General features: G+C 47.2%; 2 protein-coding genes across 4 annotated transcripts in view; one reads left to right on the top strand and one right to left on the bottom strand.

The window, feature by feature from the left end:
- ATL1 (atlastin GTPase 1) overlaps positions 1 to 7,558 on the top strand; it is a 29,494-nt gene extending 21,936 nt beyond the window's left edge. Inside the window, exons 10-15 of one of the 3 annotated variants that reach the window (XR_004751339.1) lie at positions 619 to 675; positions 1,444 to 1,515; positions 2,440 to 2,871; positions 4,344 to 4,358; positions 6,746 to 6,920; positions 6,996 to 7,558. Coding sequence is in view for 1 of the 3 variants with exons in the window: in XM_035328115.1 (XP_035184006.1) it covers positions 619 to 675; positions 1,444 to 1,515; positions 2,440 to 2,871; positions 4,344 to 4,358; positions 6,746 to 6,856 (687 nt within the window). In the remaining 2 variants the exon portion in view is untranslated. Of the gene's footprint in view, positions 1 to 618; positions 676 to 1,443; positions 1,516 to 2,439; positions 2,872 to 4,343; positions 4,359 to 6,745; positions 6,921 to 6,984 lie in introns of all 3 variants that reach the window. The other 2 variants (XM_035328115.1, XR_004751340.1) reach the window with 2 other exon arrangements.
- A 645-nt stretch (positions 7,559 to 8,203) lies between these two features.
- Positions 8,204 to 26,888, bottom strand: SAV1 (salvador family WW domain containing protein 1). Its single transcript, XM_035329000.1, has 6 exons — positions 26,841 to 26,888; positions 26,696 to 26,803; positions 25,176 to 25,619; positions 16,540 to 16,810; positions 15,448 to 15,591; positions 8,204 to 9,436 (listed from the first exon to the last, which is right to left on the bottom strand). Exons 2-6 carry the CDS (start codon positions 26,787 to 26,789, stop codon positions 9,235 to 9,237), a joined length of 1,155 nt encoding a protein of 384 aa, XP_035184891.1. The 5' UTR covers positions 26,790 to 26,803; positions 26,841 to 26,888; the 3' UTR covers positions 8,204 to 9,234.
- Positions 26,889 to 27,085: the final 197 nt, after the last annotated feature.

The following is a 27,085-nucleotide window of genomic DNA, read 5'->3' as shown; positions in this document are numbered from 1 at the left end:
AGCAGCAGACAAGCTAGCACTTGTTGGCTGGAGGAAGGGATCTCGGTCTAGCCTACTAGCGCTGGCTCCATCGCTGCATTGAGCAAACACCTCACAGCTGTGTTTGGCCACGCAGTAAGCCCAGGAGGTGGGCAGGGCCCTTACCCCACCACGGAGACCTGCGGACCAGGGGGAGGTAGGCTGAGGGCCGTATTCCCGTTGCCTTTGGAAAAAAACCAATAATTTTGTTGTCATGACTACTGTGACATCTTGATGCAAGATATCAGTGAGTAATTCTCACCACCTACTCTCCAGGGCTACCTGACTCTGGTTCCTTCTCCTTCAGGGAAGGAACGAGGTAGGTGCAAATCCTATGGTGTAGATACTTAGAGGAAGGGGTGGAGTGTGAGCCTTGAGTGAGCGCCCCATGCCACCCAAGGAATCCACCTTGGGCCGCGCTACTTGCCTTGTTTTGACAGGGCAGCCCCCGCTGAAGCCATCTTGTGCCAGGAACCCCCTCCTCTTCTGTGCTGTTACCATCCTGTTAATGCAGCGTCCGGAACGGGGTGGAGGTGTTTGCGTCTCGCTGGTGCATGCTGCATCCGATGTGATTCCGTGTTTCTGCGCACTGTTTTGCAGGCGTACATAAAGATCTACCAAGGGGAAGAACTGCCGCACCCGAAGTCCATGCTGCAGGTACGTGAGTGGGCATCCGTGCGCTGCAACTGCCCTCGATTCCCAGTTAATTGTCAGAGAGCCCAGCCAGTGCAGCCCTTCGAGCCTTCGTGATTTAGTTTCAAGTGCCTTAGTTGCACAACCCAAAAAACACCCCTCTGGGCCGTACTCAGCAGTCACTCGAAGCTCGAGGTAAGGGCTGATGTGGCTAGGCGGTTGAGGCAGCACGGCTCGTGCGCCTCGGCCGGGCTGCGGTCACTCCACTCACGCAGCAGCGTTCAGCCTGGCCAAAATTATTCCAGGTGAGCAGCATCGTGCTTTGGCACACGGAGGTAGCGTGGCCCCATGCAGAGCTGCCCTCAGCGCTGCAGCTCCGTGCTCCGAGTCCGAGAGCTCAGCGGGAGGCCGCAGCTGTAGCTGTTTACACGCGGCTGAGCCTTTTATCTCTTCTCTTGCTGTTTCCCACAGCTGAAGCCAGAGGTTTTGTTGCTCTGGCTCGGAGGGTAGGAATCCTTCCTTGATGCAGGTTTTTGCCTGGGGGGGGGGATTGAGGATACTGGATGTGTAAATACAGAAGGATCTTATTTGGCGTTGGTCAGATGCTGGGGAGAGTGCAGCTGGCTGAGCCAAGGGGGCTGTTTAATTTTATGTGTGCGCACCACACATGCATCCTGGCTGAAAACACGTGGGCCACGCGCACCCAGCTGGTGGCTGCTCTTCTCTGCAGTTACGCTTCTCAACCTCACCTTTCTGCAGCTAAACTTGGTGCCCTTTTTGCCCTTCTTGCAGGCCACAGCAGAAGCCAACAATTTAGCAGCAGTTGCCACTGCCAAAGACACCTACAGCAGGAGAATGGAAGAGGTAGGTGGTGCTGAGCACCTCGTTTCCCAGGCTCTCCTGTCCTCCTGGAGGAACCTCCCAGCTTGGCTTCCTGGTGGAAAACGTCCTGTGTGGACGTGGCCACAAATCCTGTTCCCTCCCGTGTTGGTGGCGGAAAAGGGGCTTTCGCACAGGCGAGGGGAGAGCAGTGCCTGGTCAGCATTTCATGGCAGGCCGTGGCAAGGTGGCTGACAGATGGTTGCTCTTTCATCTGATGGCAGCTTTTGGCCTCAGCTGAATTTGCATCCTCTGCCCACCGTTCCCCCAGCTGCAACCCAAAATTTAACGTAACGGGGCAGCAGCGCCGTGTGACCACGCAGCCCATGATGAGCAGAACGCGAGGGAACGGCACAAAGCTGTGCCTGGAGAGGTTCAGACTGGACATAAGGAAAAGGAGCTTTCCGAGGCTGGTCAGGCACTGGCACAGGCTTCCTAGTGAGGCAGCTGACGCCCCAGGGCTGTCAGCGCTCCAGAGGCATTTGGATAATGCCCTCATTAACGTGCTTTCACTTCTGGGCAGCCCTGAAGTGCTCAGGCAGTTGGACTTGATGGAAGGTCCCTTCCAACTGAACTGTTCTGTTCCGTTCTTTAACCCGTGCTGTGGCTGGTGCTAATTAGGGGAGAAAGTCATTACAATAGTGCCAAGAGGAAGGCAAGGACAACCCCTGTGCTGCCCTTTGGTTTTGGGACATCTCAAAACTGTAACTGGAGCTCAGGGCTAAGGGGAGGAGAGGGGATACTTCCCAAAGACACTGGTGCACACCCATGGAGCTCTTCCCATAGGACGGAGCGCTCTGTGCCAAACAGGAGCCCCCAGAGCCCAGTTCCCGTGGTTCATGTGGCACAGGACACAGGAGCTGAGGGTGCTGAGGTTTCTGCAGTGATCGGGCTGTGTTTTCCACGCAGGTCTGTGGTGGGGACAAGCCCTTCCTTGCGCCTAGCGACCTGCAGAGCAAACACCTGGAGCTGAAGGACGAGGCCGTGAAGCTGTTCCGCGGGGTGAAGAAAATGGGTGGGGAGGAGTTCAGCCGCCGCTACCTCCAGCAGCTGGAGACCGAGATAGATGAGCTCTACATCCAGTACATCAAGCACAACGACAGCAAGAACATCTTCCACGCCGCCCGCACCCCCGCCACGCTCTTCGTGGTCATCTTCATCACTTACGTGATAGCTGGAGTCACCGGCTTCATTGGCTTGGACATCATAGCCAGTCTGTGCAACATGATCATGGGCTTGACACTTATCACACTGTGTACCTGGGCATATATCAGATACTCTGGGGAGTACAGAGAACTGGGCGCAGTAATAGACCAAGTGGCCGCAGCGTTGTGGGACCAGGTAGGATAAAAGAGCTTTTGTTTTAAAAAACCAACAAAACAGTACAAATCCCCACAGCGAGCGCTTAAGCGTTGGGTTTCCTGGGGCTGTTCCTCCTCTTTGAAATGGCTTTTGAGTTGGCATTTAGGGCTGTTGGGTGCTCCGGCGGGGCCTGCCCGGGCAGATCCGGCTGCTTGAGCTGCTTGTGCAGTGAGGGGAGAGCTGGGCAGAGTCCATTCCTTAGGCCACCTAAGTGGGGAGGGCAGCGGGGATATTTTCAGATCAGTTTGTGGAGTTGGTGATGGAGGGGACAAGTCTTAGGGAGCAGTGACAGGGCCTGGGTCCAGCTGCCCTGTGCCGCAGCAGAGATGGGCAGAGCAAGATGGGGCCGAGAGCAGGAATCAGCCTTGTCTGGTGTCAAAGATGAGCTGTGTTGGTCCCGCCGGGGATCAGAACACTCACCACAAGCTATTTTGTTCAGCCTTGTTTTATTTCTGCTTGTCTTACCCATCACAAAATGCTAGTTCGTGGACTCCTAAAACCTGTGGGCATGGAGCAGCTCAGACTGGGGTCCCCCTGGGGTGGTGTTCTCAGGGCCGTGGTGGTTTTGCGTGTTGCCTGTGTGTGTGCATGCCACGAAAAGACCCCTTCCTGCCCCCTGGGCCCGGTCAGGGACTTTGGCTGACCCTGGCCTGCAGGAGGCCGAGGTCGGGGCTGTGCCCTGCCTGTTCTGGCCCTGCGCCCCGCTTTCCTGGTTCAGCCCATCTCACCCTTTCTTTGCCTTTGCTTTTTGCAAACAACGTGGAAAGGTCTTGGTTGGGCTGCATTGTCAGAGCTCCCCCAGCCTTAACGAAGGCCACAGTGAGAAAACATCCCCCGCACCCCAGCCTTGCTCTGCCCGCTCCCCCAGCGCCTCTGCCCCCAGCACCAGCAGCCACGGCTGCCGCGGGGGAGGAGAGGCACTAACACCCAGGGTCTTCGTCCCCCAGCTGGGCTGCCCTTAAAATAAAGCAGCCTGAAGCAAGGGCCCATCACCGCCTGCATCCCCGGACAGGTCCCGCTGGGCTGCCCTGGCCTCAGCATCCGGAGCATCCCTGTGGTGCCCTTGGGAGGTGTTGGTGTGGAGAAGCCCAGCGTTTGCCCGGCCACGTGCGGGAACCGGTGGCAGGTTCAGCACGAGAGCAAGAACAGGATGGAGCCCGCAGGAAGAGGCAGGCGGGTGGGGAGCAGGGATTGAGCCCTTGGGGCTCCATCCTGTGCGAGCACACGGTGTCCCCGGCAGCAGGAGGGGTGGCCGGAGCCCTGCGGGGACCTGCGAGGGGACAGGGCAGAGCCCCCTGCGAACAAACTGCCCTGGGGGCTCCGGCAGGTGGCTGCTGGCTGGCGGCGTGAGCGCTGTTTGCTCCGTGGATGTGCATGATACACAGAGATGCTTCTTTTTCTTCTCCTTTTTTTTCCCCCTTCCCCCTTCTTTTCCCAATGCCTCTCCCCAGGGAAGCACAAACGAGGTAAGTGCCTCTCATTTCCCCCCCTCTCCCCCGGCATGCACCGCACGGCTCCCAGGGGATCCTTGAGGGCGGCTGAGCCGCAGGGACAGAAACGCGCCCCGGGCTCAGATGCGCGTTGGGCTGGGACTTGGCCTTTGGGCTCGTGGAGAAAGGAGGGCCCTGGGTGGTGGCTGGGACCCGGCCCCGCAGCGGGATGCTCGCTGGTGGCAGGGCTCCGGCATGGCCGGCGTCACCCTCGGAGCTGCTGCTGCCACCAGCCCAACCTCACGGCCAGGAGCCTGAGGGAGGGTTTTTTGGGGTGGGTTTGGGGTGGAAGGGGGGGGGGCTGTGTGTTTGTTATGACGGGGGTTTTAGCTTTTCCCCCATCAGTTGTGTTTGGGGGCTTTCCTGTCGTGCTGAGGGCTCAGCCCTGCCCGTGGGTTTGTTTCGTGGCACCAAGTGTGCAGGCATGGCCCGTGCTGAGCGAGGCTGGGCGAGCACAGCCCTTCACTTCGTGTGTCTGCAAGTGCCCCGTGCCCAGCTTTGGGAAAAAAGATAAAATCCTGGGTGGAGTAAGCCAAGCTCAGGGACTTGGAAGTGTATCCTGCCTCCCCAGCCTCTTCCTTGGGCCGGGAGCTGAGAAAAGCACCTCTTGCATGAGTGCTGCAGCGGTGCAACGCTGACCTGCTTGCATCGTGTGCGGCTGCGCGGGCAGAGCCCTGGAAGCGTTTAAATAAAACACAAAACACCCCTGTACCATGGGTTAGGCCCATGCTGCAGCTTGGTGCTGCCCCGCTTGGTGTTGATGCATTTCTCTGCCACTGAGTTACACGGGGATTGCCTCTTAAAAGGAGTTTGAAGCAGCTCTCCCCGGTGCCAAACACAGTTTTGTGAGGTAAAAAGAACCCGTTCTGGCCCATGGCCGCCAGCACAGGGCGTTTTTGGGACCTTGCTGTGCCCCCAAAGCTGCTAGGAGCTTGTCTGACCTCTGGGGCCAGAGGCTTTGCTCTGTCTTGTGCTCCAGCAAATGGCAGAGCGTGCTCTTTGCTCATGAAGAACTCTTGAACAAAGCCTTCCTGCCAAGGAAAAGGCAGCTGTCTGGCGGTGAAGGCACCCAAAAAAGCCTAAAATAGCCCAAAGTGCTGCAAGTTCTGTTGGGGGGGGGGAGATGAGGACATATTTTCAGACACCATCAAAAATGAAACCCAGAGGAGTTGACTGAAGACCCTATCATCAGGCCACCACAGTCCTAAACAGCCCTAGAAACGCAGACACCTGCAGGCGATAGCCCCAGGCTTTCCCAGGGCACGTCAGGGATGCGGGCAGCAGCCATTCATCGCCCTGGGGCCTTCTGCTCGCCCTCGGCCGTGCTGCGGCTTCCTTGGGCCCTCCCTGCTTCACACAACGGCCCCGTGCACATGAAGAAGCCATCACCCTGTGATGAAGCTTGTCTGCCTTGTCCCACCCCGCCAGGATCCATTTCTAGATCACCAGGAGTCTTCAGGTTCCCCAGCAGGAGCCACTGGTATTTTTATTATTTATTGCAAGCTGTTTGAAGTAAAAAGCTCAGCGCTGTGCTGCCCATTCACCCTCAGGCCTCTGCAACCTGAAACACATCGCAGCTTCTCCTCTGTGCTGTGTCCCAGGTGCGGTTTGGGGCGGGGGGGCCCAGTGGCACTCCTCTGGGAGGCTGCAGCACCCGAGGGGCCTGGGCACGGCCCCGTTGCTGCTCTGATCTGAGCTCTGCAAGGGGCACGCACCCCATGGCCACACCGAGCACGCCAGCACAGGTAACGCAGCCGCTGCCGTGCACAGAAAACATCCGGGTCTGGTGCCAGGCGTGTCCCTTGCATGATCCATGGGACTCGTGTGACAACTGCCGGCACGCTCCGGGACCGGCACGCTGCTTCCCGAGCCCGCCGCGCTGCTGTTTTGCCAAGGACAGGCCGTGCTGTCAGGTAGGAAAGGCACCAGGGGTAAAAGCAAAAAATGGTAACGTGAGAAGGAAAAAAATCTGCACTCACCCTCAGAAAAATCACGTAGAAAAGCCAGATACAAATTACACAGCAAAGCCCTCTCTGTGATGCAATGTATTTCTGCCTGGTGGGGTAAAAAAAAAAGTGCTGAGAGTGCAGAAATTTAAAGCCTGTGTGTGAAACACGCAGGGAAAACCAGCCCCTGCCGAACCCTTTCTCACACTGCAGGTGGGCCTCAGCTGAAGGCAGCTGAAGTCTTCCCCTTAGGTGAGATGTCTGAGAGATCAGTGAACTCCTGAACTCTTTTTTTTCCCCTTTTTGGACATTACGCACGGCCGAGCTGGTGCCCAAACCAAACCGCGCGCTGCAGACAGTCCGAACCTGCTGCTGCAACACGGCCCGTCAGCATCTTCTCTGTTTTTTTTCCCCTAGGCTTTGTACAAACTGTACAGCGCGGCCGCGACTCACAGACACTTGTACCACCACGCCTTCCCCGCACAGAAAGCGGAGCCCGCCGAGGGCTCGGAGAGGAAGAAGCTGTAGGCCGGACGAGCTCCCCTCGGCGCACGGAGGAGACGCGGCCGCTCACCGGTTAGACACTTCCATCGCTGTACCCATGGCGAGCTCCTGGCGCTGGGGGGGGGAGTGCAGGGAACAAGCCCACGTGTGCGCCGGTTCGGTGTGTTCGTGCGACAACAGTGTTCGATGGGAAGATGTAGGCATGTTTTTTGTTCTGTTAATATGTACATATCGGCACTGCTGCGAATACCAAGTGCTTTTAATTTGCAATATCCGGCACACTTCCCAACTAATTTATGAAGCCTTATTTTCCCCTTTTTAATCACGAAGTCATTAAAGCAATTATAATTTATGTGATACTGCAACTAAAAACCTTCCAAACCTTAGCATTATTCAAAATCATCTTATTTTCAAATACTTGAACAAGTTATAACATGTAACCAAGGGTTTTCTTCAATCAACTAATTACATCGACATAATTAAAAATGTATTAACTTGCTTTATCAGAAACTGTAAGGACACCTGCTATGGTATGTTAACGATATTGTAAGGAACGCGTATGTTTCCATTCGTAACCGATGCACAAAGTATCACTTTGTATATGTATTGGAGAAGGTTTCACTGTATTTCTGTATATATATATTCATTACAGTGCATAAAAGTGTGTTAAACAGTTCTATTCTTTTATCATCAGAACGATTAAAGTTTGCTTTTTGTTCCTAAGAAGTTGGCTCCAGAGGAAGTAATTAGCGACTAACGACTTAAGGGCTTCTCAGCGTTATTTCTTACATGCTTTTCTGATTTCCTCCTGGCCTCCAGAACTGGTGCTTCAATAGTTGCTTGATGTTGCTCTGGCCTGTTCACTGCCAGGGTGTGACCTCCCTGAGGTGCTTCGGTCACTGGTAGGGTGCAAGCAAGTTTTGGGCAAAGCAAAGCTTCCAGCTTTCTGAAGAGCTGAGGAAAAGCTTCTTGAAAGGGAACGAGGCCACAGGAGGGCTCCACGCTCAGCTCTGCAGCCCTCTCAGGGTACAACGATGCCCGCACATCTCACTGATGGCAGGGAAGATGAGACAGATTTGAAGAGCCAGTGCATGTCACGATACAGACATTTACGCGTGGGTCCCAGCTGCACCCACACCCGGCAGTCACAGCAAGGTGGGTACAGCACTCTTGCAGGGCAGTGGTTGGGTTTAAAAAGAGAACAGCACCAAGAGGAGCTCTGTTCTACTGGGACTCGTGCAGGGGACGAGGTCTGTGCAGGTCCCTCCTGCAGCCAGCCCAGCTTCTGGTTGTGACCACTCCCAGTCAGACCTTTTTGGCTCTAACCATTCCATTTGACCTGCTGAAAGGTGAAAAAGCAGTTGGCCACCCTTTTCACTCATTAAACAAAAGTGATTTTTATTGAATTAATAGGATTTTACAAGAAATGTATTTTGTCTGCAACAATGTTTATTGCACTAAAAAGAATCCATAAATAACATTTCAGGACAATCAATGAACCAAATGAAAATATCAGCGAGGGTAACTGTACAAGTAAAAATTTTCCCCAAGTAAGGAAACTTTAATACAAGACAAAGCTCGGTAAAAAAGTGTTGATACATCCCTGATTTGTTTCGTGGTGTGGTGCAGCTGGTTGGTAAGCTGGTTAGACAATGCTACTACCTTCCCGTGTGACTGGGGCTCATAAAATGCAGTCTACCTAGCATTTAAGAACCTTTGAAGAGCTTCTTAGTGATACCGGTCTTTAAGAAGGTACAAGTATTTCGCCCTCTGACTAACTGCTGTGAAAACTAGTAATAAATCTAAGGTAATAATGCATTAAACAAAGTAAAAAATAAGGCAACTCTGACTTCATTTTCATGAAGCACTTTTAGACTGGTGAAATCAGCTTCTGTACGGCTCTAGTACTGAAAAGTAACAGTGTCAGGGTTCTGTACATTAAAGCTGTAAACAAGGAGCAGACCTCTCTCTCAAGAGGGACACCAAGTCCAGAGGGAAATACACCAAAATACTCATTTGGATTTTAACAGTGTTTTGCATCCAGGGCATTTCTTGTAATTGCATCTATTGCCGTTTAAAAATATATAGTCAGCTTCTTAATAATACAGCCAACTGCTAGAAAAAGATACCAGAATCAGGTCTCTGATCAAACTCCAGAACTCCATGCTGGTTTTCAGAATAATAAACTAGTTTTTGTATGGAAAAAGATTAACAAACATTTTTCATTTTATAAACAATACATAATACATGTAGAAAAATATTCAAGAGGATAATAACAAAGGTGCAACGTCAACAAAAATAAGCTGCCTTTTCAACCAAAGCACTTTTTCATAGTATGAAGTGTGGAAACTTTTTAAAGCTCGTAGTGTCCTCGTAAAAGTCTATTGGAAAGAGTTGTTAGCTTAGAAATTCTTGCCGTGCTGCTGGGCATACCACTGCTGCCTCTGCTTGCGATGCTCCAGCTCGGTGAGGAGGGCCTGCCTGTACGCCTCGTACAGCTTCACGATGCGTTCCAGTTCTTTCATGAAGAGCAGCTTCAGCATGCCCTGGTACGTGTCCAGGTCGGCGAGCTGGAAGAGCTCCCACTTCAGGATGTGGTCGTACCTGGTGGGAGACAGGAGATGGACAGGAGATGATTATTCACATGCCACCACGAGCAAACACACACCACCGTGTGTTCTGTGAAGAACTGACCTCAGCAGCTTTGTAGCCATCCACAGCCTACATTGATCAGCCTGTTTTAGGTGAAGAACTAAGTAATTAACGCCTAAAGACAGTGAGCTGCGTCTCAAAGTGCACTGGAGAAACACTGCTTAGAGCTAGCCCGCAGAATCACTGAATATGCCCAAGTACAGAATCACAGAGTAGTCTAGGTTGGAAGAGACCTCCAAGATCACCGAGTCCAACCTCTGACCTAGCACTAACAAGTCCTCCACTAAACCATAACCCTAAGCTCTACATCTAAATGTCTTTTAAAGACCTCCAGGGATGGGGACTCCACCACTTCCCTGGGCAGCCTATTCCAGTGACTAACAACCCGTTCAGGAAAGAAGTTCTTCCTAATATCCAACCCAAACCTCCCCTGGCGCAACTTGAGCCCATTCCCCCTCGTCCTGTCACCAGGCACACGGGGAACTTCTCATAAAGGTAAATTCTAGAAGTCCTAAAGACCTTTCCTATTAACTGACTACACTAACGCTCCCCAAACGCATTTTATGCCTTGGTTTAGAACATCAATTCTGCTACACAAGCCTTCAATAGGAAAGAAGAAAATGAACTGCTTTAACAGCTCATCCTGGTATTCCCCAGCAAGTACCTCCCAGAGGCAGAGCACTGCAGGCCTGCAAGTTTTCCCTCACAACGCACTTTTGTTTCCACAGCATTCTTGTTCCAGCCTTAACGAGCACTCTTGGACACCGTCCTGCTCTTGGTTAATTAGCAGCAATAACCTCAATCAGCGTCTCCAACTGCAGGTCATGAACCTCACAGGACAGCGGACGGGGGGATCAGATAGCACCAGCAAGGGTTGTGGGAGGGAAGAGAAGGAAGCCCACAGATGTTCTTCATCCTCACCCTGGAATAAATGAGCTGCTGTGGACCTGAGGAGGTCCCCTGGAGACGGGGGTGCCAAGGGAAGAGAGCCTGAAAGGCGCTGGTTCTGCATGTAACTTCGGTGCCGCCTCAAGCCCCCCCGCAGGAACATCTGCTCTGTCTGGAAACACGCACAGCTGGAAGCCAACCAGTTCTGGGTACAGGCTGTTATATTTCTTCCCGCTTCCACCGCTTACAAGGAGGAGCAGGTTGTGCAAGGCAAAGCGCAGCAGCTTGGGTCATCAGAAAGCTGCTCCTATCGCCAGCGATTCTGCCCTGAGGAGGGAGATGGACACGGCTCGGCAGCACTCTGCAGAACGTGAAAGCTCAGAGCAAACACAGGCAGAGGAAGAGGGCAGCGTACAGACAAGCTCTGTACAAAATCAAACTCCTCGCTCTCCAAAATGAAGAGCAGTGCATGTTAACTCCATGCAATACGAGCCTCCTCGAGCCTCCCTCGTCTCACTAGCAGAGCTGCCGAAGTTTCCCGAAGGCTGCGCTTTGTGTCCTGGCTGCCAAACCGCGCCTTGTGAGTAATCAGGGCCATTCTCCTGCGAGGAATTTTCCGCAATCCAGACTGGCACTGAAGCTGCACGGGAACGAGACGGCTTGTCAAATGAAGGCCGGTTTATAATGGAGAGGGTTGTTCAATCACACGTTAGTCAGCGACTCACTTCCATGCCATAAAAACTCTTCAAGACTTGTTTTCCCCAAGCTTCGTGTCTGTAGTATCGATTTCCCTCCATATATAAACCCCAGGAACTATCCAACCCCTTACGGGCGGATTTTTGGGTGGTCCTGCATGGACCCAAGAGCTGGGCTTGATGGTCCTCGTGGGTCCCTTCCAACTCCGGTTATTCTGATTCTTTTAAAACAAGAAACTATCAGGACAAAGGGAATGTGAACACAAGCCTGCGCTGAGACTCCCTGAACACACTGCCTGCACACCCTTTTTTCCAATACTCTACGTTTCTTCTATCAGTCACTTTTTAGCTGCCACCAGATCCAACTACACGGGGGTTGGGTTGCCTCCAGATCCCCAGTATCTATTTCTTTGTCAAGAAAACAACCTTTTTTTTTTTTTTTTTTCCAAGCGTGCTCTTTTTGTGCCAACGGTAGGAGAAGGTTTTCCAAGGTCCCAGTAAAAACCAGCATTTCTAACAAAGTTTTTGCACAAAATCATGGTGATGCTGCAGAGAGAGGACTCCAAGTCTCTGGCTCGAGGCCGGGCATCCAGTATCACCACCAGACCCCGCGGGGGAATAGCTGCCTGATGGTACAAAGCAGGAGATGCTGGCATGCAGGATATTTCTCCAGGAGCTGGAACTTGAAAGAAAAAGCCCGTGTCGCTGGGCCAACAGCAAGAAGCCCTTTGGTGAAGACCTGCATTGGCCAGTTCAGGCTCAGCCACCCCCGTGGCTAAGGGGTCGCTAACAGAGACCTGCCTCAAGTCAGCGTGCCTGACAAGCGGACGTGTTAACAAGCCACAGCGCAGACCTCCCCTTGTCTGCGTAAAGCAAGTAGTACAAGGACTTCAGAGAGCCAGAGAGATACCAAAGCCTAAAATAAACAGGCTGCTCCCTTTGATGTCTCTTTCCACCTCAAGGTGATGACTGGTAAAGCCTGGCCAGGAGAGCCAGCCCCAGCTGGCAGCCACGGGGACACTCGCCTGGTTCCAGGAGCAGATGTGCCTCCCAAGGCTCACGGCACGCGAGGGACCCAACCTAGACACCCCAGGCATTTCGTAGAGGGGCAACTAGTCACAGAGCCAGAAACCAAGAGCACGTTGGCAAAAGATTCCTGCACAGCACCGAGCCTTTCCTCCTGGGCAAGGAGAGAAGAGCTCACCAGGCAGAACACTCCGTCTCCAGGGCTGTTCCCAATGGACAACAAGAATTCAACGCAACATTCACTTTCAACACGACAGATGGTGAGCTGCCCAAAATATTTACAGCCTCCTGGTTACGGCTGCAAGGGGAAAGACCTGGGTTCTGATCCTTGCTTCAAAAGAGGTGGGGGGAAAATCTGAACCGCAGCCTCTTTGACGAGGAAGGCACTTTCAGCATCCTCACCCTCAAAGTCCCACGCGTGCACTCTGGCGTACTCTTAGAGCGCCTATCCCACTGGTCTTCAGGACTTTGAAATCGAATGTTTATTCATCTTCTGAGTCTGGCAAGGGCTTAAATGCATGCCAGGTGTCTTGGTTTCACTGTGAACATCCTGCTAACTGTGCTTATGCTTTCAAAAAAAAGCCCTGGACAGATACTGGGACAGAGGGGAAAGGGGTGCTTCAAGGTGTCACCAGTACCTTGGTATTGGAAATCATTACTCAAGTTATTATTAGACCTCAAAGCCTCTTTGCTGTCTGGTGAGCAAAATATCTTCTTTTTATTCTTAAGAGATTGATTGTTTTTCACTAAAATAGGAAAACATTACGGCTAGCACCTGCCACAACTCCCCATTAGATTCTTCCAGTGGTCAGAATTCTTATCCTTTAGAAAACCTGTCAAAGGAAAAGCTGTTACCTGTTTTTGCTAGAATATCTTTGTTTTGCCTCAACGCCTGGCCTTTAGTCAGCTCCTCAAGCTACAGCACCAGGCATCCATAACAAAATATACCACGACGATCTCAGTGGAAAACAGCACGATTGATCAACAAGTTTTGCAGCCACTTTCAAATAGCAGACTGTAGAAGATACTCCCCTACTACCAATACGGAGGTGTTTTGCCAGCTTTCATTTTTCTGCTAGAACACGGTAGGAAATGCACGCAGTTCTCATCCTCAGCTTTTAGGAAGTGCAGTTTAAAAACTTAACAAGCATCGCTAGATTTTTCCCCCAAGCTTTAAGCCAGTTGTTTTCACAAGAGGTTTGTTATCACAACCACGTTTGTAATGTGAAAGTGAGCTTGATTTTAGTAACTGAAAATATCTGTCAAATGGTCTCTAAGAAGCCCTCATGCTGAGGTGACAGCAAGCCAGTTGCAGCTGCTACCTCTTTTCCTCACTTTTCCAGTATAAAAGTGCATAAAACAGGATTTGCTTCTTCACAGAAGTGTTTGAGAGTTCCATGAATATTCATATTGCCACCAGAACTACCTTAACAGAAGAAAGTTAAAAGGATACAGGCAAGCACGTGATTTTTGGCTCCTCTGAACAATGCTAATTCTTCTCAAACACTGAATGAATTAATCACAGAATTTCTAGGTTGGAAGAGACCTCAAGAATTAAACATTACAGAATTAAACATTACAGAATGGCTCAGCCTATTAAAGAAATTTCTGAGAACCTTATATTGCTTATCCTCAAGTTTCAAGAGAAGTACCGGCAAGAATTTACACAACACAGGCTGAAATATTTCAAACTGCATTGTCTCAATGTGCCAAAGACCTAAATAAAGAAACGCAGTCGCAGCCAAAACCTGAAAGTGTTTCTAGGAAATAAGTCCTCTCATAGCTTACAGGAACTTAGTGTGTCCTTGGTGTATAATATACTGCTGGATTTTAGGCAAGCCCAGTAGCCACAAGCAGTAATTAAGCACACCCAAATTATAGCTAAGAAGCAGCTACAAAAATATTTCAGCTGGAAGTCACCGATCACATGCAACTTCGGAACGTGCCACTATAGACTGACCTGCTCACTGCTGTACAAATCGGTTTCTCCGTATTTCCTTTATGAAAACATACCTGGTTTCATCATCACTGAAATGTTACCTGGATTTTTTTTATTGCTTTTCTATTCACTTAGTCTTTTGCAGAGCTGAACCCATCAGAAAATGTTTCATTATGTTGACTTAAATCTACTCTTGGAGGCCATTCCCTGGTCACAGAGGGACGTTTCTTCAGAAAAATAACTTTTTATCACCACTTAGTGGTAATTAGAGCTCGATTGGAAACCCTGATTTCAGTCTGAATTCAATCTACAAGTTCTTCACAGTTTTTTTTTTTTGTTTTTGTTTTGTAATAAAGGAGTAATATACACATTAGGAAGTTAACACCCTGAAAAAAAAGATATATTCTTTGTATCCCTTTGGGACCATTCTCACAAATGCACTGAAAGTAAATCACATCGTACCAGTTCTCCAACGGAACATTCCGCAAGCCACGGGATCTGCAAGAAGTACCGCGATGATTTTTAAGTGATGCCTAATACAAAGCAAGCTAACGTGATGAACGGGTCTCCAATCTTCTAGTAAGATGACACAAAGAACGGTCATACTTACTACACACAATTTTCAACTGGAAGAAAAAAGTGTCAAATCCCTTTAACGGGCAGATTTTGGCTCTATTTTGGGGAGATATAAAAATTATAGTAATGGTTTAAACCATAATATAATGTATACATGTGGTTTGAAGTATTTAAATAATATTAAATATAACAGTCATTATATAATTATACATTAATAACATATTATATAGGATGAGATTACATCTACATATGGTTTAAAAAGCATCTTTTGATACTAATTTGTTGCATGGCTGATTGTGAGCAACAACAGCAAGTTAGAAGTTTAAGTATTTGGGATATTACGTGTTTAGGCTAGATCCTCAGCTCGTAAAAAAGCAACAGTGGTTCACTAAATTCAGTGTGGCTTTTTTAATATATAAAAATGTGGAATAAAACCAAAATGTACTTATTTTGCGTTTTCACATCTGCTAAAAACTTCCACCACGCAATTACAGGCTGCAAACATTAAAGCAACGAGGAATTTTTAAACCACGTTTCTGGTACCATCCCTGCGGGTGTCCAAGGAAAGGTTGGATGTGGTGCTTAGGGACATGGTTCAGTGGTGACATTGGTGGTAGGGGGTGGTTGGACCAGATGATCTTGGAAGGCTTTTCCAACCCTAATGATTCTATATGAAAACATGCAACGTAACTTCCTCACGCACTGTCAGCATCAGTTCTTACGCAGTTATGAAACAGACACCAGCTGGAGTTCTTTCAGCCATCAGAACTCATTTAGCGTCCTTCTAAACTACGCAGGAGTAATTTGGTGTGAAAAGAACAGTAAAGAAACAAGCTCACTTCACAGGAGCCCTGGCGTAGACCTGCAGCCAGTCCGGAATCTCCGCGGTGTGGTAGGGATTCGCAGGGACAAGGAGAGGCTGGCTTCGCTCCGCTTGCTGGGGCTGGTAAGTCACCGGGGGAGGCTGGTCATAACGGGGAACGCTGCACAAAGGAAGGCAGAGAGACTCAGTGAGCTCCAAGCAGGCAGCATTTAATTGTTAACACTCATGTACAGATTAATACACGCGAAGGCCAATGATGCAACCACACGCGGCGCGTTGCCTCAGCGAGCCTTTACCGAGACCAACTGCCCGTTGCTGTATTTGTGCTTCATTCCAAGCGCAGCTCTACGCGGCGCTGCAATCTGTTAGCACGCTGCACGACTCGCTCGGGACCTACTGACCTAGTGCCCGCTACCTGGACGCTAAAGCAGAATGGAAGTGCTATCCGGTTTGGAAAGAGTGAAAAGGCAAACTCAACCAAATAACACACCATTTCATATTTTAGAACAAATGTATTCAGGCAGCAGCTGATACGTTGCTCCGTTTATAACAAATGACATCCTCTTATGTTTGTTTTTGTGCGTCACGTCTTAAAAAAAGCTTTCTCTTCCTGGGAAACAGTAAAAAAAAAAAAAAAGCTTGAATAGCAGGAATTAACTGGTAGATTTGGAACATACTAATTTTATTTAACCTTTAAATTTTACGTAGCTAAAATACCTAAATTCATTCTGAAGAAGACAAGTCATATTTCACATTACAGGTGCCGTTTTCTAGACAGCCTCCAGGAACATCGGATCAAGTCTCTCTTCAATCAACAACTCAGTTCTGTTCTCAGCGACTTGGCTGTTTTACCAAACAGTTGAGAGGAATACTTGCTTTGTTTTAGTGAGTTAGGAACAATATCCTGTTTCTAAACTTAAGATAGTAACAGATGTAGAAAAAAAAGACACCAACAATTATAACTCCTAAAAATCTTAGTCAAGGACCAGTAAAGCTTACTTCTAAAAACAAGATGGTTTTGGCACATTGCATGTGAGGCAAAAACAGTTCCACTTCCTCAGCTGGGTTAGGAAAAGAGCAATCGTAACAGACAAGACTGATGTCGTACCTGGGAGCACAAGGATGTTTGTACTGAGCTCTTTTATTGATGTGATCCACGTAATACACCCCAAATTCTGCTGACTCGACTCTCTCCCATCCCGGAGGCAGTCCCTCACGCTCGAGTGGGTGGCTCCAGTGAGTTGTATTAGTGTTGTGATCTATATAGTATTTCCTTCCTCTAATAGTCCAGTCCACTGACCAGCCAGGAGGAAGAGGCAAGTCTTCAGAGCTATGATTTGTTAAGTTTCCTAGAGACGTAGCAGCAACTCTCCCGATGCCTAACAAAAAAGGGAAAACGGTGGTTAGCCAAACTGGTAATAATCCAAACCAACAGTATGTACAGAGTCAACTTTTTTCCCCCTGCATGAGGCAACTATGAACTTTGAACAATACCATAAGATTTACGGCATCTGTACTTGTACACAAGTAAAAAAACCTGATGAAGTCAAAATAGCTGTTCCCCTTTTAAGTCTCACATGTTTTGCTCTCCTCCTACTCCAGGATCACCGGCCAGCTTCGTTCAGACAGTTAAAGCCTCCTTGCTTTTTCAATTAAGAGATGTATTTTAGCATATTCAGCAGGGGTGAATCTCTTGTTATTGGCTCAATTTGCTGAGCAGAGAGCAGACATAAGATTACAAATGTTAAAGCTTTACCTAAATGAGTTTCTGTTTATGCACTATTACGGATGTATCAGAACTATTTATCTACAAGGAAAAAAACAGCTTTTTTTTTCCTCCTAGTTTAGTCAGGAACAACTAACTAGAAAAGTCACAGGATACCAACGAAGTCTTAACCATTTGAAATCAGTAATGTGAAGAGGAAAACCAAGCAGAGGGAGAAGGTTAGCACTGCACTGACAGGTATTAGTGATGCATGTGCAATCAGCTAAAAACCACCACCAAGAACTACAGACAGAGAAGCCAGATCCACCCAGGATCCTGCAAAAGCCCTTTGCTGAACAGAGTCGTTCAGCACACGCCAAAGTTTGCGTTGCCGTGCCTTCTTTGCCAAAACCACCCGTGCCTGCTAGACCAGCTAGCTTATGTGCACCCCGGGTGGGACAGTCAGGCCTTCTGACCAGAGTCCAGACAAGATTTAGAGGCCTTTTGCTGAGAGAAAGTCACAAAGTCTCCTGGTTTCTTCCTTTCCCCACATTCCATTCCTTCTGCAGATCTTGGAGGGACATTTCCTTCTCTAGCAGTCTGCTCATCTGCTTCTCATCTCGTTCTTTAGTGCTGAGCACCTGCACTTCATAATGCTAACGAGGCCCGTGAAAAGTGGTAATTTCCAGCTCTCAGTGAAGCAGGCTGCACTAGGAGAAGACTTTCTCCAGCAAAAGAGAAGTAAAATGACCCAGGTCAAGCGCATTTTGGGTTGGGAGAACTGACCCGAAGCAATACCTGATTAATTTCCTACCTCTGCCCCGCAAACACAGCACATTTATGATTTACAAATAACCAGTTAAAGAGACTGCTCATGATTATTTTAAAATAATCTATTTGTTCCAACATGCACATGGCTTTTACACTATAAAAATCAGTGAGCTGGATGCTGGGAGATGTACTGAAGGAACATCATTCCATTTCATCTTCTCCTTCCCTCTGTATACTGGGGATACTTAGGAAGGGATCTGATTAAGAACCCAAAGAAAAATTACAGAAAGTTAATAAAAAAAAACAATTAAGTGACAATCAAGATGTTCGGAGGTGTCTCATCTTTTGGAAACCTGCTGACTCACCTCTATTTTAAAGTAATTACCTTCGGTTACCTGCAATTCTACAGTTACACAGTCTCTGGCTTTAAAGAAATGCCTATTATCTTTTCATCCCCCAGTCAAATGCATCTATTTGATCACAATTCTCAGAATTTGTGCATCACTGTTTCCCTACAACCAGAAGGAGCAGTACGGGAGCAACTCCTCCCACTTTGTTAGCAGTCAGAAAGTGACTCCATCACAAACACCTTGTCTATTGACCGAGGAATACACCTCTTCCTTTGTTTTTCAGAACTAACATTTGTGTGTGCTTATTTTTGAGAGCAGAAAGAGAAGGCACAGCCTATCTCATCTAAATCATATTACCTAGCAGAAATTTCAGGGCTGGTCATTAACCGAGACAATACTTAAGTAACACTTAAGTTGCAGCAAAGCTGTTTTATTTCTCAGGCAATTTCATTTGTTGTTTGCTGTGGCAGCAGTCCTTTGCTACAAAACGTGCACAATATATGGCACGCCAGCCAAGGGGTGCCATCAATTTCAAGTATTAGGTTACATTTTCTGCCATATTTTACACAGGGCCGTCATTCCCGTAAGAGATAAGAGTGATCAATAATAACACAATGGAAAAGTTACAGAGCAACTCAATGAATACAAAAATCAAACCCACAAATTTCCTGCTGAGCACTGCTCTTTAGAAGATCTGTGCTCATCTACAAGCCTGTTTCTATCCTTGCCGTGCTCTGAACTGTTGGCCTTAAAGCATCTCCACGTGCTGGAACGCTCACCTACTCGTTAGCTTTAGGAAGGAAAGTTAATAGCGGCCTTCATGTGACAGCTCCACCTCTCATTAGGATTAAGCAACGCAGACCTTTACTTCCAGTGAGGAGAAACATCCTAGACGCTTCCTGACCTTTAGCAGTACTGGGGCCAGGGAGACTATTTCAGGCCCTAGCTACAGTTATGCCACTGTTTTTGTTTTCATTCCAGCGACAAAACACAAGCACTTCAGCTTCTTGGAAATACTGCACTTTGGGTAAACAAATTCAGTATTTTCCCCAATCAAGTGAGCTGCTGTGTTGTAATTCCGCATGCGCATTAACAGCAAACATTAAATCACCACCGCAAGATTGAACACACAAACCTGACGGGGGAAAGAACTCTCATCAAGGTATAAAGGTATAAACATACTTTTCTGTTTGCTGTTAAAACCAGCACTTTTTTTAAAAAAAAAAATGAGTTCCTCCCACTTAAATTCTAGCATGATTGCAGCAGAAAAATACCAATATAGTTATTTACTGGGGGTAAAGGTTAATGCTTTTTAACATCTCAAGTTGGTATTAAGAGTTGCACAAGCCAGGGTGATGAACACTGAGCAGTGAGCCATCCTCTGCACCAGCAGCTCTCTTGACCCAACGCCTGCATTTCTTCATCCAGAAGTCAGAGAAGACTGGAGGATGCACTTGGGTAAATACGAAAATCAGATTCTGACTGCAGAGAGAAATTACCTATAAAGCATGCCTAGAAGCAGTGCTACACACCCCGTGGAAGGGCAACACGGGCAGTTCTGCTCTTGTCCCATCACTAAGTTCCAGCTCCTGGTTTCTCCCAGCGTAGTCTCAGTAGGCATTACCTCCCCTTAAAACCAGGCATCACATTGAAATGTCCTGCAGGCTGGAAGCTTTCAGGTAATACTCAGTGTCTTATGGCCATCAAGCCATTATGGCAATTAGTATAATTTAGGCATTTGTTTCTATAATTAGAGTTACTAGAGAGCAAAAGAAATTGTATCCTGTTTTTCCTTAAAAAGCTCAGCAGATGCTTCCTTCAAGGCAGAATGAGCACACTTGTATGAGGAGTAGTTCTTGCTACAATTTTAATGAGAGAAGGTGAAAATCTATTTTCAGATACATACACCTGTAAGGAACACAAAGACAGGACCACACTTCAAAGAATAACTTGGGACATCATCTTTTCCAAAGCATTTACCAAAGAATCAAACTGCAAGAAAGCCTGAAGCCGCCTACCATGAACATTGCTTTTCTGTGTAATACTGCCCAAGTGGGATATTCTTCTGGGTTTTAATTTTAAGTGAGGTCTTAGCCCTAAAACATTTTCATAGCAGCAAAGCTTCGCACAGTCATTCACTACAAAAACCAAGGCTATTCCCTGAACTATGGGTCTGTATATATTTTAATAGCATAACACAAAATTATCTACAGGGGAAAAAAAAAAAAATAAGAAAAAAAATTTACAGCTTGAACCATTTATGTCAAAGCGTCTAGTTTAAAACCTGCAACCTTCCTCTTGATGGAAGAAATTATCCCCACTTCACTGTAACTACTCAGGCTGCTTTTGTACCTAAGGCCAGGCAGAAATTCTGCATTATGTAAGTTATCTGCTTTTTCCTTATGTTAAAAATCTCCTTCATTCTGTTTAATGATGAGCGCTGTTCTTTAAAAACTCTCAGCAGCACTACTGAATTTCAGGCAGAGTCTCCAGTGAATTTAAATGTATGCAATTGTAAATCCTTTTCAGCTTGCATCTTTGCAACCTGCCGAGTCTCATTTGTTAATTCTGTCTCCTAATGCTTGTAAAACACCGTATCTTCAATTTAAGGTCTTGAGTGAATTGCAAAGTAGCCTGGAGTATTATTTGCTGTTCTAAAGCAAAAGAAAATCCTATTCAATAGAGTTTGCTTGCATCTCCATGTATATTCAGAGTCATAAAGGTTGGAAAAAACCTCCAAGGTCATCTGGTCCAACCATCACTCTCAGTACTTTGAAAAAAAGAAGGTGCCAAGGAACAGCAATCACTTTTATTATGAGAACTAAGACTAAAAATACTGAGTTTTAAGTGAGGCCAGGCCATTATTCAGTCTTTTTCAACATCTTGAGCAATAGGGCATCCTAACACCAGACCCAAATTTTAATTTTGAGCACCATATTCTAGCGCACCGCAAGATATTCCCTTAAAATCCATCTTAGACTAACAATGTCACAAAGGGGACGATTCCATAGGATCTTCTACAATAGTGGAAGTCTGTTCATATTTACTCCATTAATATGGAATGATGCAAACTGTGAGTGACAGGAAGAAATACTTTCACAGGGCAATACAGGGGCTTTAACATAAAGGCATTCTGCATAAAAAAGTCAAAGTTAGGAGGAGAGGTTTGCATGTCAAAGTTTTAGAGCCTATAAACTCCCCACAGCTAACTTCAACCAAAATTCATGGTATTGGAGAACAAGTCTAGTCAAATGCAAGGCCTTCTTATTTGTCTTTACTTCGGTCAACTGTCTTGAGGGCTTTTTTTCCCCCCCTTCCCTAATGATGCCCAAATCCCCTTCCTTTCCCTCTTCAAACCAAGATAAGAAACAGGCAGAGAGATGAATGTTTAAGGGAGGGAGTAATAATAAAATAGCAAAAAAGTGCTGGGCCTTCCTAACACATGCCAGAGCTTCTGAAGGTACTTCCTGAGCACAAGCACCTCGATGGTCAGAGGGCACGGGACATTCCAGGCAAACATAAATCAACGAAGGGGACATGACAGGAAGTACTCTGAGAGCTTCCAAAAGTTCTACATTGAAATTACTGCAGAATCAGCACAAAGAAGAAAAGGTCAGGAATTGCCATATTAAAAAAAAAAAAAGTGAAGCGTACACACTTGAAAAGAAAAGCCCCGCTACTTTAGCTCTAAAGAGAGTCCATTAAATAACTTGTGTTTCTTGATTTTGCTCTCATATTCATTATGAATAAGTTTGCAATTCTGAAGGGGCAGAATTTAACACGAGGTGAACCTCCTTTTAACTAAAGCTCACCGGACCCTCCCTTCAGAGGGTTAAATAATTTTTCTCCTCTGACATCACAGGCAACAACTACTTACAATTCTACACCACAAAATCCCTTTTTTAAATCTCAGCAATTTGCATATACACAAGAATTATTCAGCTTACCGCTCAAACAGGTACAAATAACTCTGAGGTCTTGGTTACAAGTTAGTTCCAATCTATACTGTAGGTATAACTTCAACCACAGACCTCCCAAAACCTTTAACCTAGAAGAGAGGAAAGAGATGTCGAGGAAAGACAGGTAAAGTCTCTTAGAATTAAGTTTGAAATGGACACTTGGAAAAAATAATTAAATAAAAATCAAGAAATCGCACAGAGGTGGCTAAACATACAAAACTAGGAAATAAATGAAAATACTTCTTAGGAAAACAACTAGCACTAGTTTGTTAATTAAAAATAAACCTAATGAGAGTAAGAAAATGAAGACAGGGAGAACTGAATCATGCAGAGAGAGAAAACATGACTTCAAGGAGGAATGCCTATGAGAGGCAACGCTGTCACCATCAGCTTTTGAAAAATTGTGAGACTTGCTTAAATGCTTTGCCAACCACTTTGGGCATGAAGATGTCCATAAGAACACATTTCCAGTTACCATCAAATTGTAAAGAGTGGAATTTTTATTTTGACCAAAAGCTGAAATTCACATGCACATTTTGTATCCAGACACTGCTTCTCAAGGGCCATCTCAGCTGTAACCCCTGCTAAATGAAACATCACTCACCACAGGTTAATTACACCTTGTGCTCATCAGGCAACACCTCCTCAGCAATAGACCCAAACCTGAACAGAGCTGAGAGCACCTTCTGGGAGAGGAGGCAAGAGGCAGCGTTTACAGACCACAGCTAATAAAGGGGTATTATACTTTGTACCTGTAAGTATTAGGCAAGTCTATAAGCTGCAGCCATCAGTGGTCCTGCTGAAGAACAGTTTCAATTAGGTGAACCACTTAGAAACAACACTAAAAACATGTGAGAACTCAGACAAAGACAATGAAAGCGAAAGGCCTGACCCAGTGTTCTGGAGGTGCAGGAAAAGAGGAACTAGAAATTAGAGATTAGTGTTAAGAGAAACACTTAAGGCTTGATGACAATGGATGGTTCAAAGAAAAATAAGCTTAACAGCAAGGCAAAAGAAATAAGATGACATGGGGTTTTCTCATTTTCGGACACACAATTGTTCTACTGAAAAAAGTAACAGCAATTCTTGAGAAGACACAGAAGTTGAGGACATAGGTCAATACTCTTACTGCAGTGAAACCTCAAGGTGGAATTTAAGAGGTTATATTCCAGGTTGAGATGAAAGGAAAAAAGAAAAAAAAAAAAAAAGGAAAAGGGATAACACTCAGACAAGATGTTCACCTTTTTGGTTTCTTCCTACAGATATATGACTGACCCACCCCTTACCAAAGGCGTAAAATCTGTTCAAACTGTTACAACATCTGAGGGAAGGACAAAGACCAAGCAAATACCAGCACGTCCTTTGTGTTTTCCAATGGCTAAGAATGCATGAAAGCAAACAGGAGAGAAAAGCCTTACGAGAAAGAAATGTGTTGCTGAAATTGACAAGAATATGGCTGTGAAGCTCTACTTCCAGCTTGTTTTAAATTTGGTTGATTACTTAGTCTTCAAACTAAGAGGTGGAGCTCCCTTTCCACTTAAACATTTTTGCAGTTCTGCAAAGCAGCAATATTATTTTGGGAGACTCTCTCAGCATTCAGCATTGTTATCGTCATTTTGAAGGTCAAATTGATGGAGTGGTTTATGAAGTCCTCCCCTCCTGCCTCCGAGCACAGCAGATGCAAACAGGTGCTTGTTATCTGGGCCAGGTAAATGTTTAATGACTGCTGGCTGAAGAACAGCTGTCAGAGGTGGAGGGCTTCCCTGCACAATCCAGATAGATTTATGCATTAAGCCAGCATTTAACAAAATTAACAAGGATGGAGCAGCCAGCCTTAAACATTAGCATTGCAAGATTTACTGGCTGACAGCAGGAAAGCTAACATTACTTTTCTGCCGTTTTTCACTGAAATGTTCCTGTAGTAAAAAAACAAAACAAAAACACACAAAAAAGACCACACACCACAAACACCAAAGCACTGTCAGATTGTAACTCCATGCGCTCTGTCAGCAGCCATAAACGATGACATTTTTACTTGCAAATTTGTTCTTCTGGACAGGAGATTTACTATTCTGTTTACAGATTACAAGTAACGAGCTAGCAGCGTGTTATTTACAGGTCTGAAATGTTTCTTTCAAACTCCTCCTTGAACATAGTTTCAGTAGCATGCACAGTGCTTCAATACCACCAGATTTACTACTTTTAAGGTCACCTTTCCACAGGTAATATTGAAACCCTAGATTTTTAAAATTTCAACAATAGATTCATGACAGTCAGAATTCTTCTTCAGCGTCATCACAGGTAATCAAATACTTCAAAAAGAAGTATTTAACAGATTCTTTCTTATTGCCTCCTTCCATGAGAAAACAAAGACAGGTTCCACTGAGTTCTGTTTGCCTGTTTCCCCCTCAAGCAATATTACAAGCTAAAAAAAAGTCAAGGACTAAGAAGTCTATTTCAGCACTAACTACAGGCCAATTTGCTAATTACACATAAAAGTCACTCTCTTTATTTGACATCAAATAAAGAAATTGGTTCACTATAAAATTAAAAAATAAATATTTGTAATAGTAACAACAACAAAAAAGCAATATTATAGTTTAGAGCTGTTGGTTATTCAGTACTTCATGAAAACAGCAGCTGTCCCCTAACGAGTACAACTGCTTGCTCGCTAGCATCTGACTCAACGTGGGCAAGAGAACTGCACATAGGTTTGGGATTAAAAGAAGTTTGCTCAAACTTACCTCGTTTATCCCATAAATCAATCACCATCTATATATGCAATCAAACTCTTAATAATAAAAACCATCAGCACATACTCAAGATCATAGAAAAGTCATTAAAAGGAACCTCTGTCCTACCAGCGTAACTCAAAAATTTGACCAGGATCATCCAGATATACTCCCGCACCAGAAGCCTTCCAATAACATTTAACAAACAACAATTAATCCACACTTACCTGAAGTGTGCCTCCCGTGATTCTGGGACAGCCTCTGGAAAAGATCACTGTTGTGTTCGTAATACCTGTAGTCCTCATGCAAGCGGTCATTTAACTGGCGTCTCCTTTGGGCGTCATAGAAGTGATCGTAATAGTAGCAACGGGCACCGGCGTCCCCATTTTCCATAACAGAATTAGCTTCTGTTAAAAAGGACTGGGAGGAAGAGCCGTATTCTCTAGGGACATCAGCTAAACTTCGAGCAAGATAGGAGGGTGCAGACAGTCTGTTGCTTTCACGTCTCATTATTTCATGAGGTGGCCTCTGCACTGGAGTTCGAAGGAAGCTCTGGTTCCTGGAAACAATTCCATCTCCCCCAGCAGCATACGCAGGAGTGGAGTCAGGAGGACAGATATCAGTTCGTCTTGGAATGGTTGGACCGTGGCGGATAAACGAAGGCATCAGATCTGTTATAGCATAAACGAGAAATAAGAACTGTGTGCACTTAATGTACTTGGCTGGCTACAATGCCTGATTTACACCACGGAAACAAAGAAATTCGAGTGCTAGAACCCCTTTAAAGCACCTCTAATGCACGTTGAGTAAAACGGTAATGCTGCAGCGTGCACTGCCACAACAAAAGCCATCCCACCCTCTGCCTGCAACAGCCTATTGCCAAAAAAAAGCAGTTTTGCCAGCGTAATCGCAGCTACAAAAAACAACACCAAACACCTCCCACCCCCCTACCCCTTGACCATGGCTACACCAGCCAGCCTTCATCGCTCTCCTCTCTGCGTGACCCAGAGCATCCATGTACCCTGCCTACAACTGAACCACGAGCAGAATTTGTCCTTTCTCCGCTAAATATAGAGTTGGGCCAACAAAACACTGTCTTTTGGTGCACGTAAATTATCAAGTTATTAGAAAATTCCCTTTTCTCCTTCACATAAAGGGAGCTTTGCACGTGAGCGCTGACACCCCTCACGCAGCTCCGCCGCCTCCCTCCACAAACAAAGCACCGCTCCTCTCCCATTGCTCTCGGCACGGCTTCAATAACCGCTTTCCTTCCAGGTGAGCTAACACAAGCAGCTTCAATTCCGAGGGAAGCCATGCCTGTTATTAAGCTCATTAACGAGCTCTCGTGAAGTTATAACTTAACAACTCGCACCACGAATTCAGTGCCTCGCAGGAGGGGTAATCAGTCAGTTTATGACAGCCACGGCAAAGCAGTCACGCAATCGTTACATCACGGCACAGAGCAGATGTGTACGAGGCCTTAGGCCGCCAGACACACCTTCAGCTTGGCATGAAGGCCTTAACGTGTATTAATTAAGGGCCAGGCCAGCGTGATCAGGCTGCTGACTGGGGAGCTAGGTGCCTGCGGCCCCCAGGATAACCCAGCCGCTACACCGCCACACAATCCGGCTCCGTTTGCCTTCAGACACCCACATCGAGCACCTCAAGCGCCCTCCCGACGCCTGTTTGCTAACAATCTGGAAAACCGTGACAAAAACCCGGCATCCCCGGCCCCCCCGACACTCACTGCGGAGCAGCGGGCTGGTCTCCTTCTTCACGTACTTGCCCTGCACCTCGCCGGGCTTCGAGAGCTCCGTGCGGGTCTTCTTCCGCGACAGCATCCCCCTGCCGGCCCGCTCCCGGTCCCGCTGTCCCGGCCCCGTCCCACCGCCCGCATGCCCGGCGCCGCCGCCGCCGCCCCTCAGCCCCCGCTCCCTCAGGGGCCGACGCCTTGGGGCCTGAGGGGGGTGAGCGCGTGCCCGACGAGCGCGTGCCCGGCCGCGCGCGCGCGCGCCCCCACCGAGCGCGCCCCCAGCCGCGCCCCCCCCCCCCCCCCGCTCAACACGCCTACAGCGCGCGCGGGGGGTTCTGGGACGGCGGGCTCCGCCCTGAGGGAACGGCCGCGGATGGGGGGGGC

This window comes from Oxyura jamaicensis, chromosome 5, assembly GCF_011077185.1.
Source record: "Oxyura jamaicensis isolate SHBP4307 breed ruddy duck chromosome 5, BPBGC_Ojam_1.0, whole genome shotgun sequence".
Classification (NCBI taxonomy): Eukaryota; Metazoa; Chordata; class Aves; order Anseriformes; family Anatidae; genus Oxyura; species Oxyura jamaicensis.
This window is presented reverse-complemented; position numbering and strand designations above follow the sequence as displayed.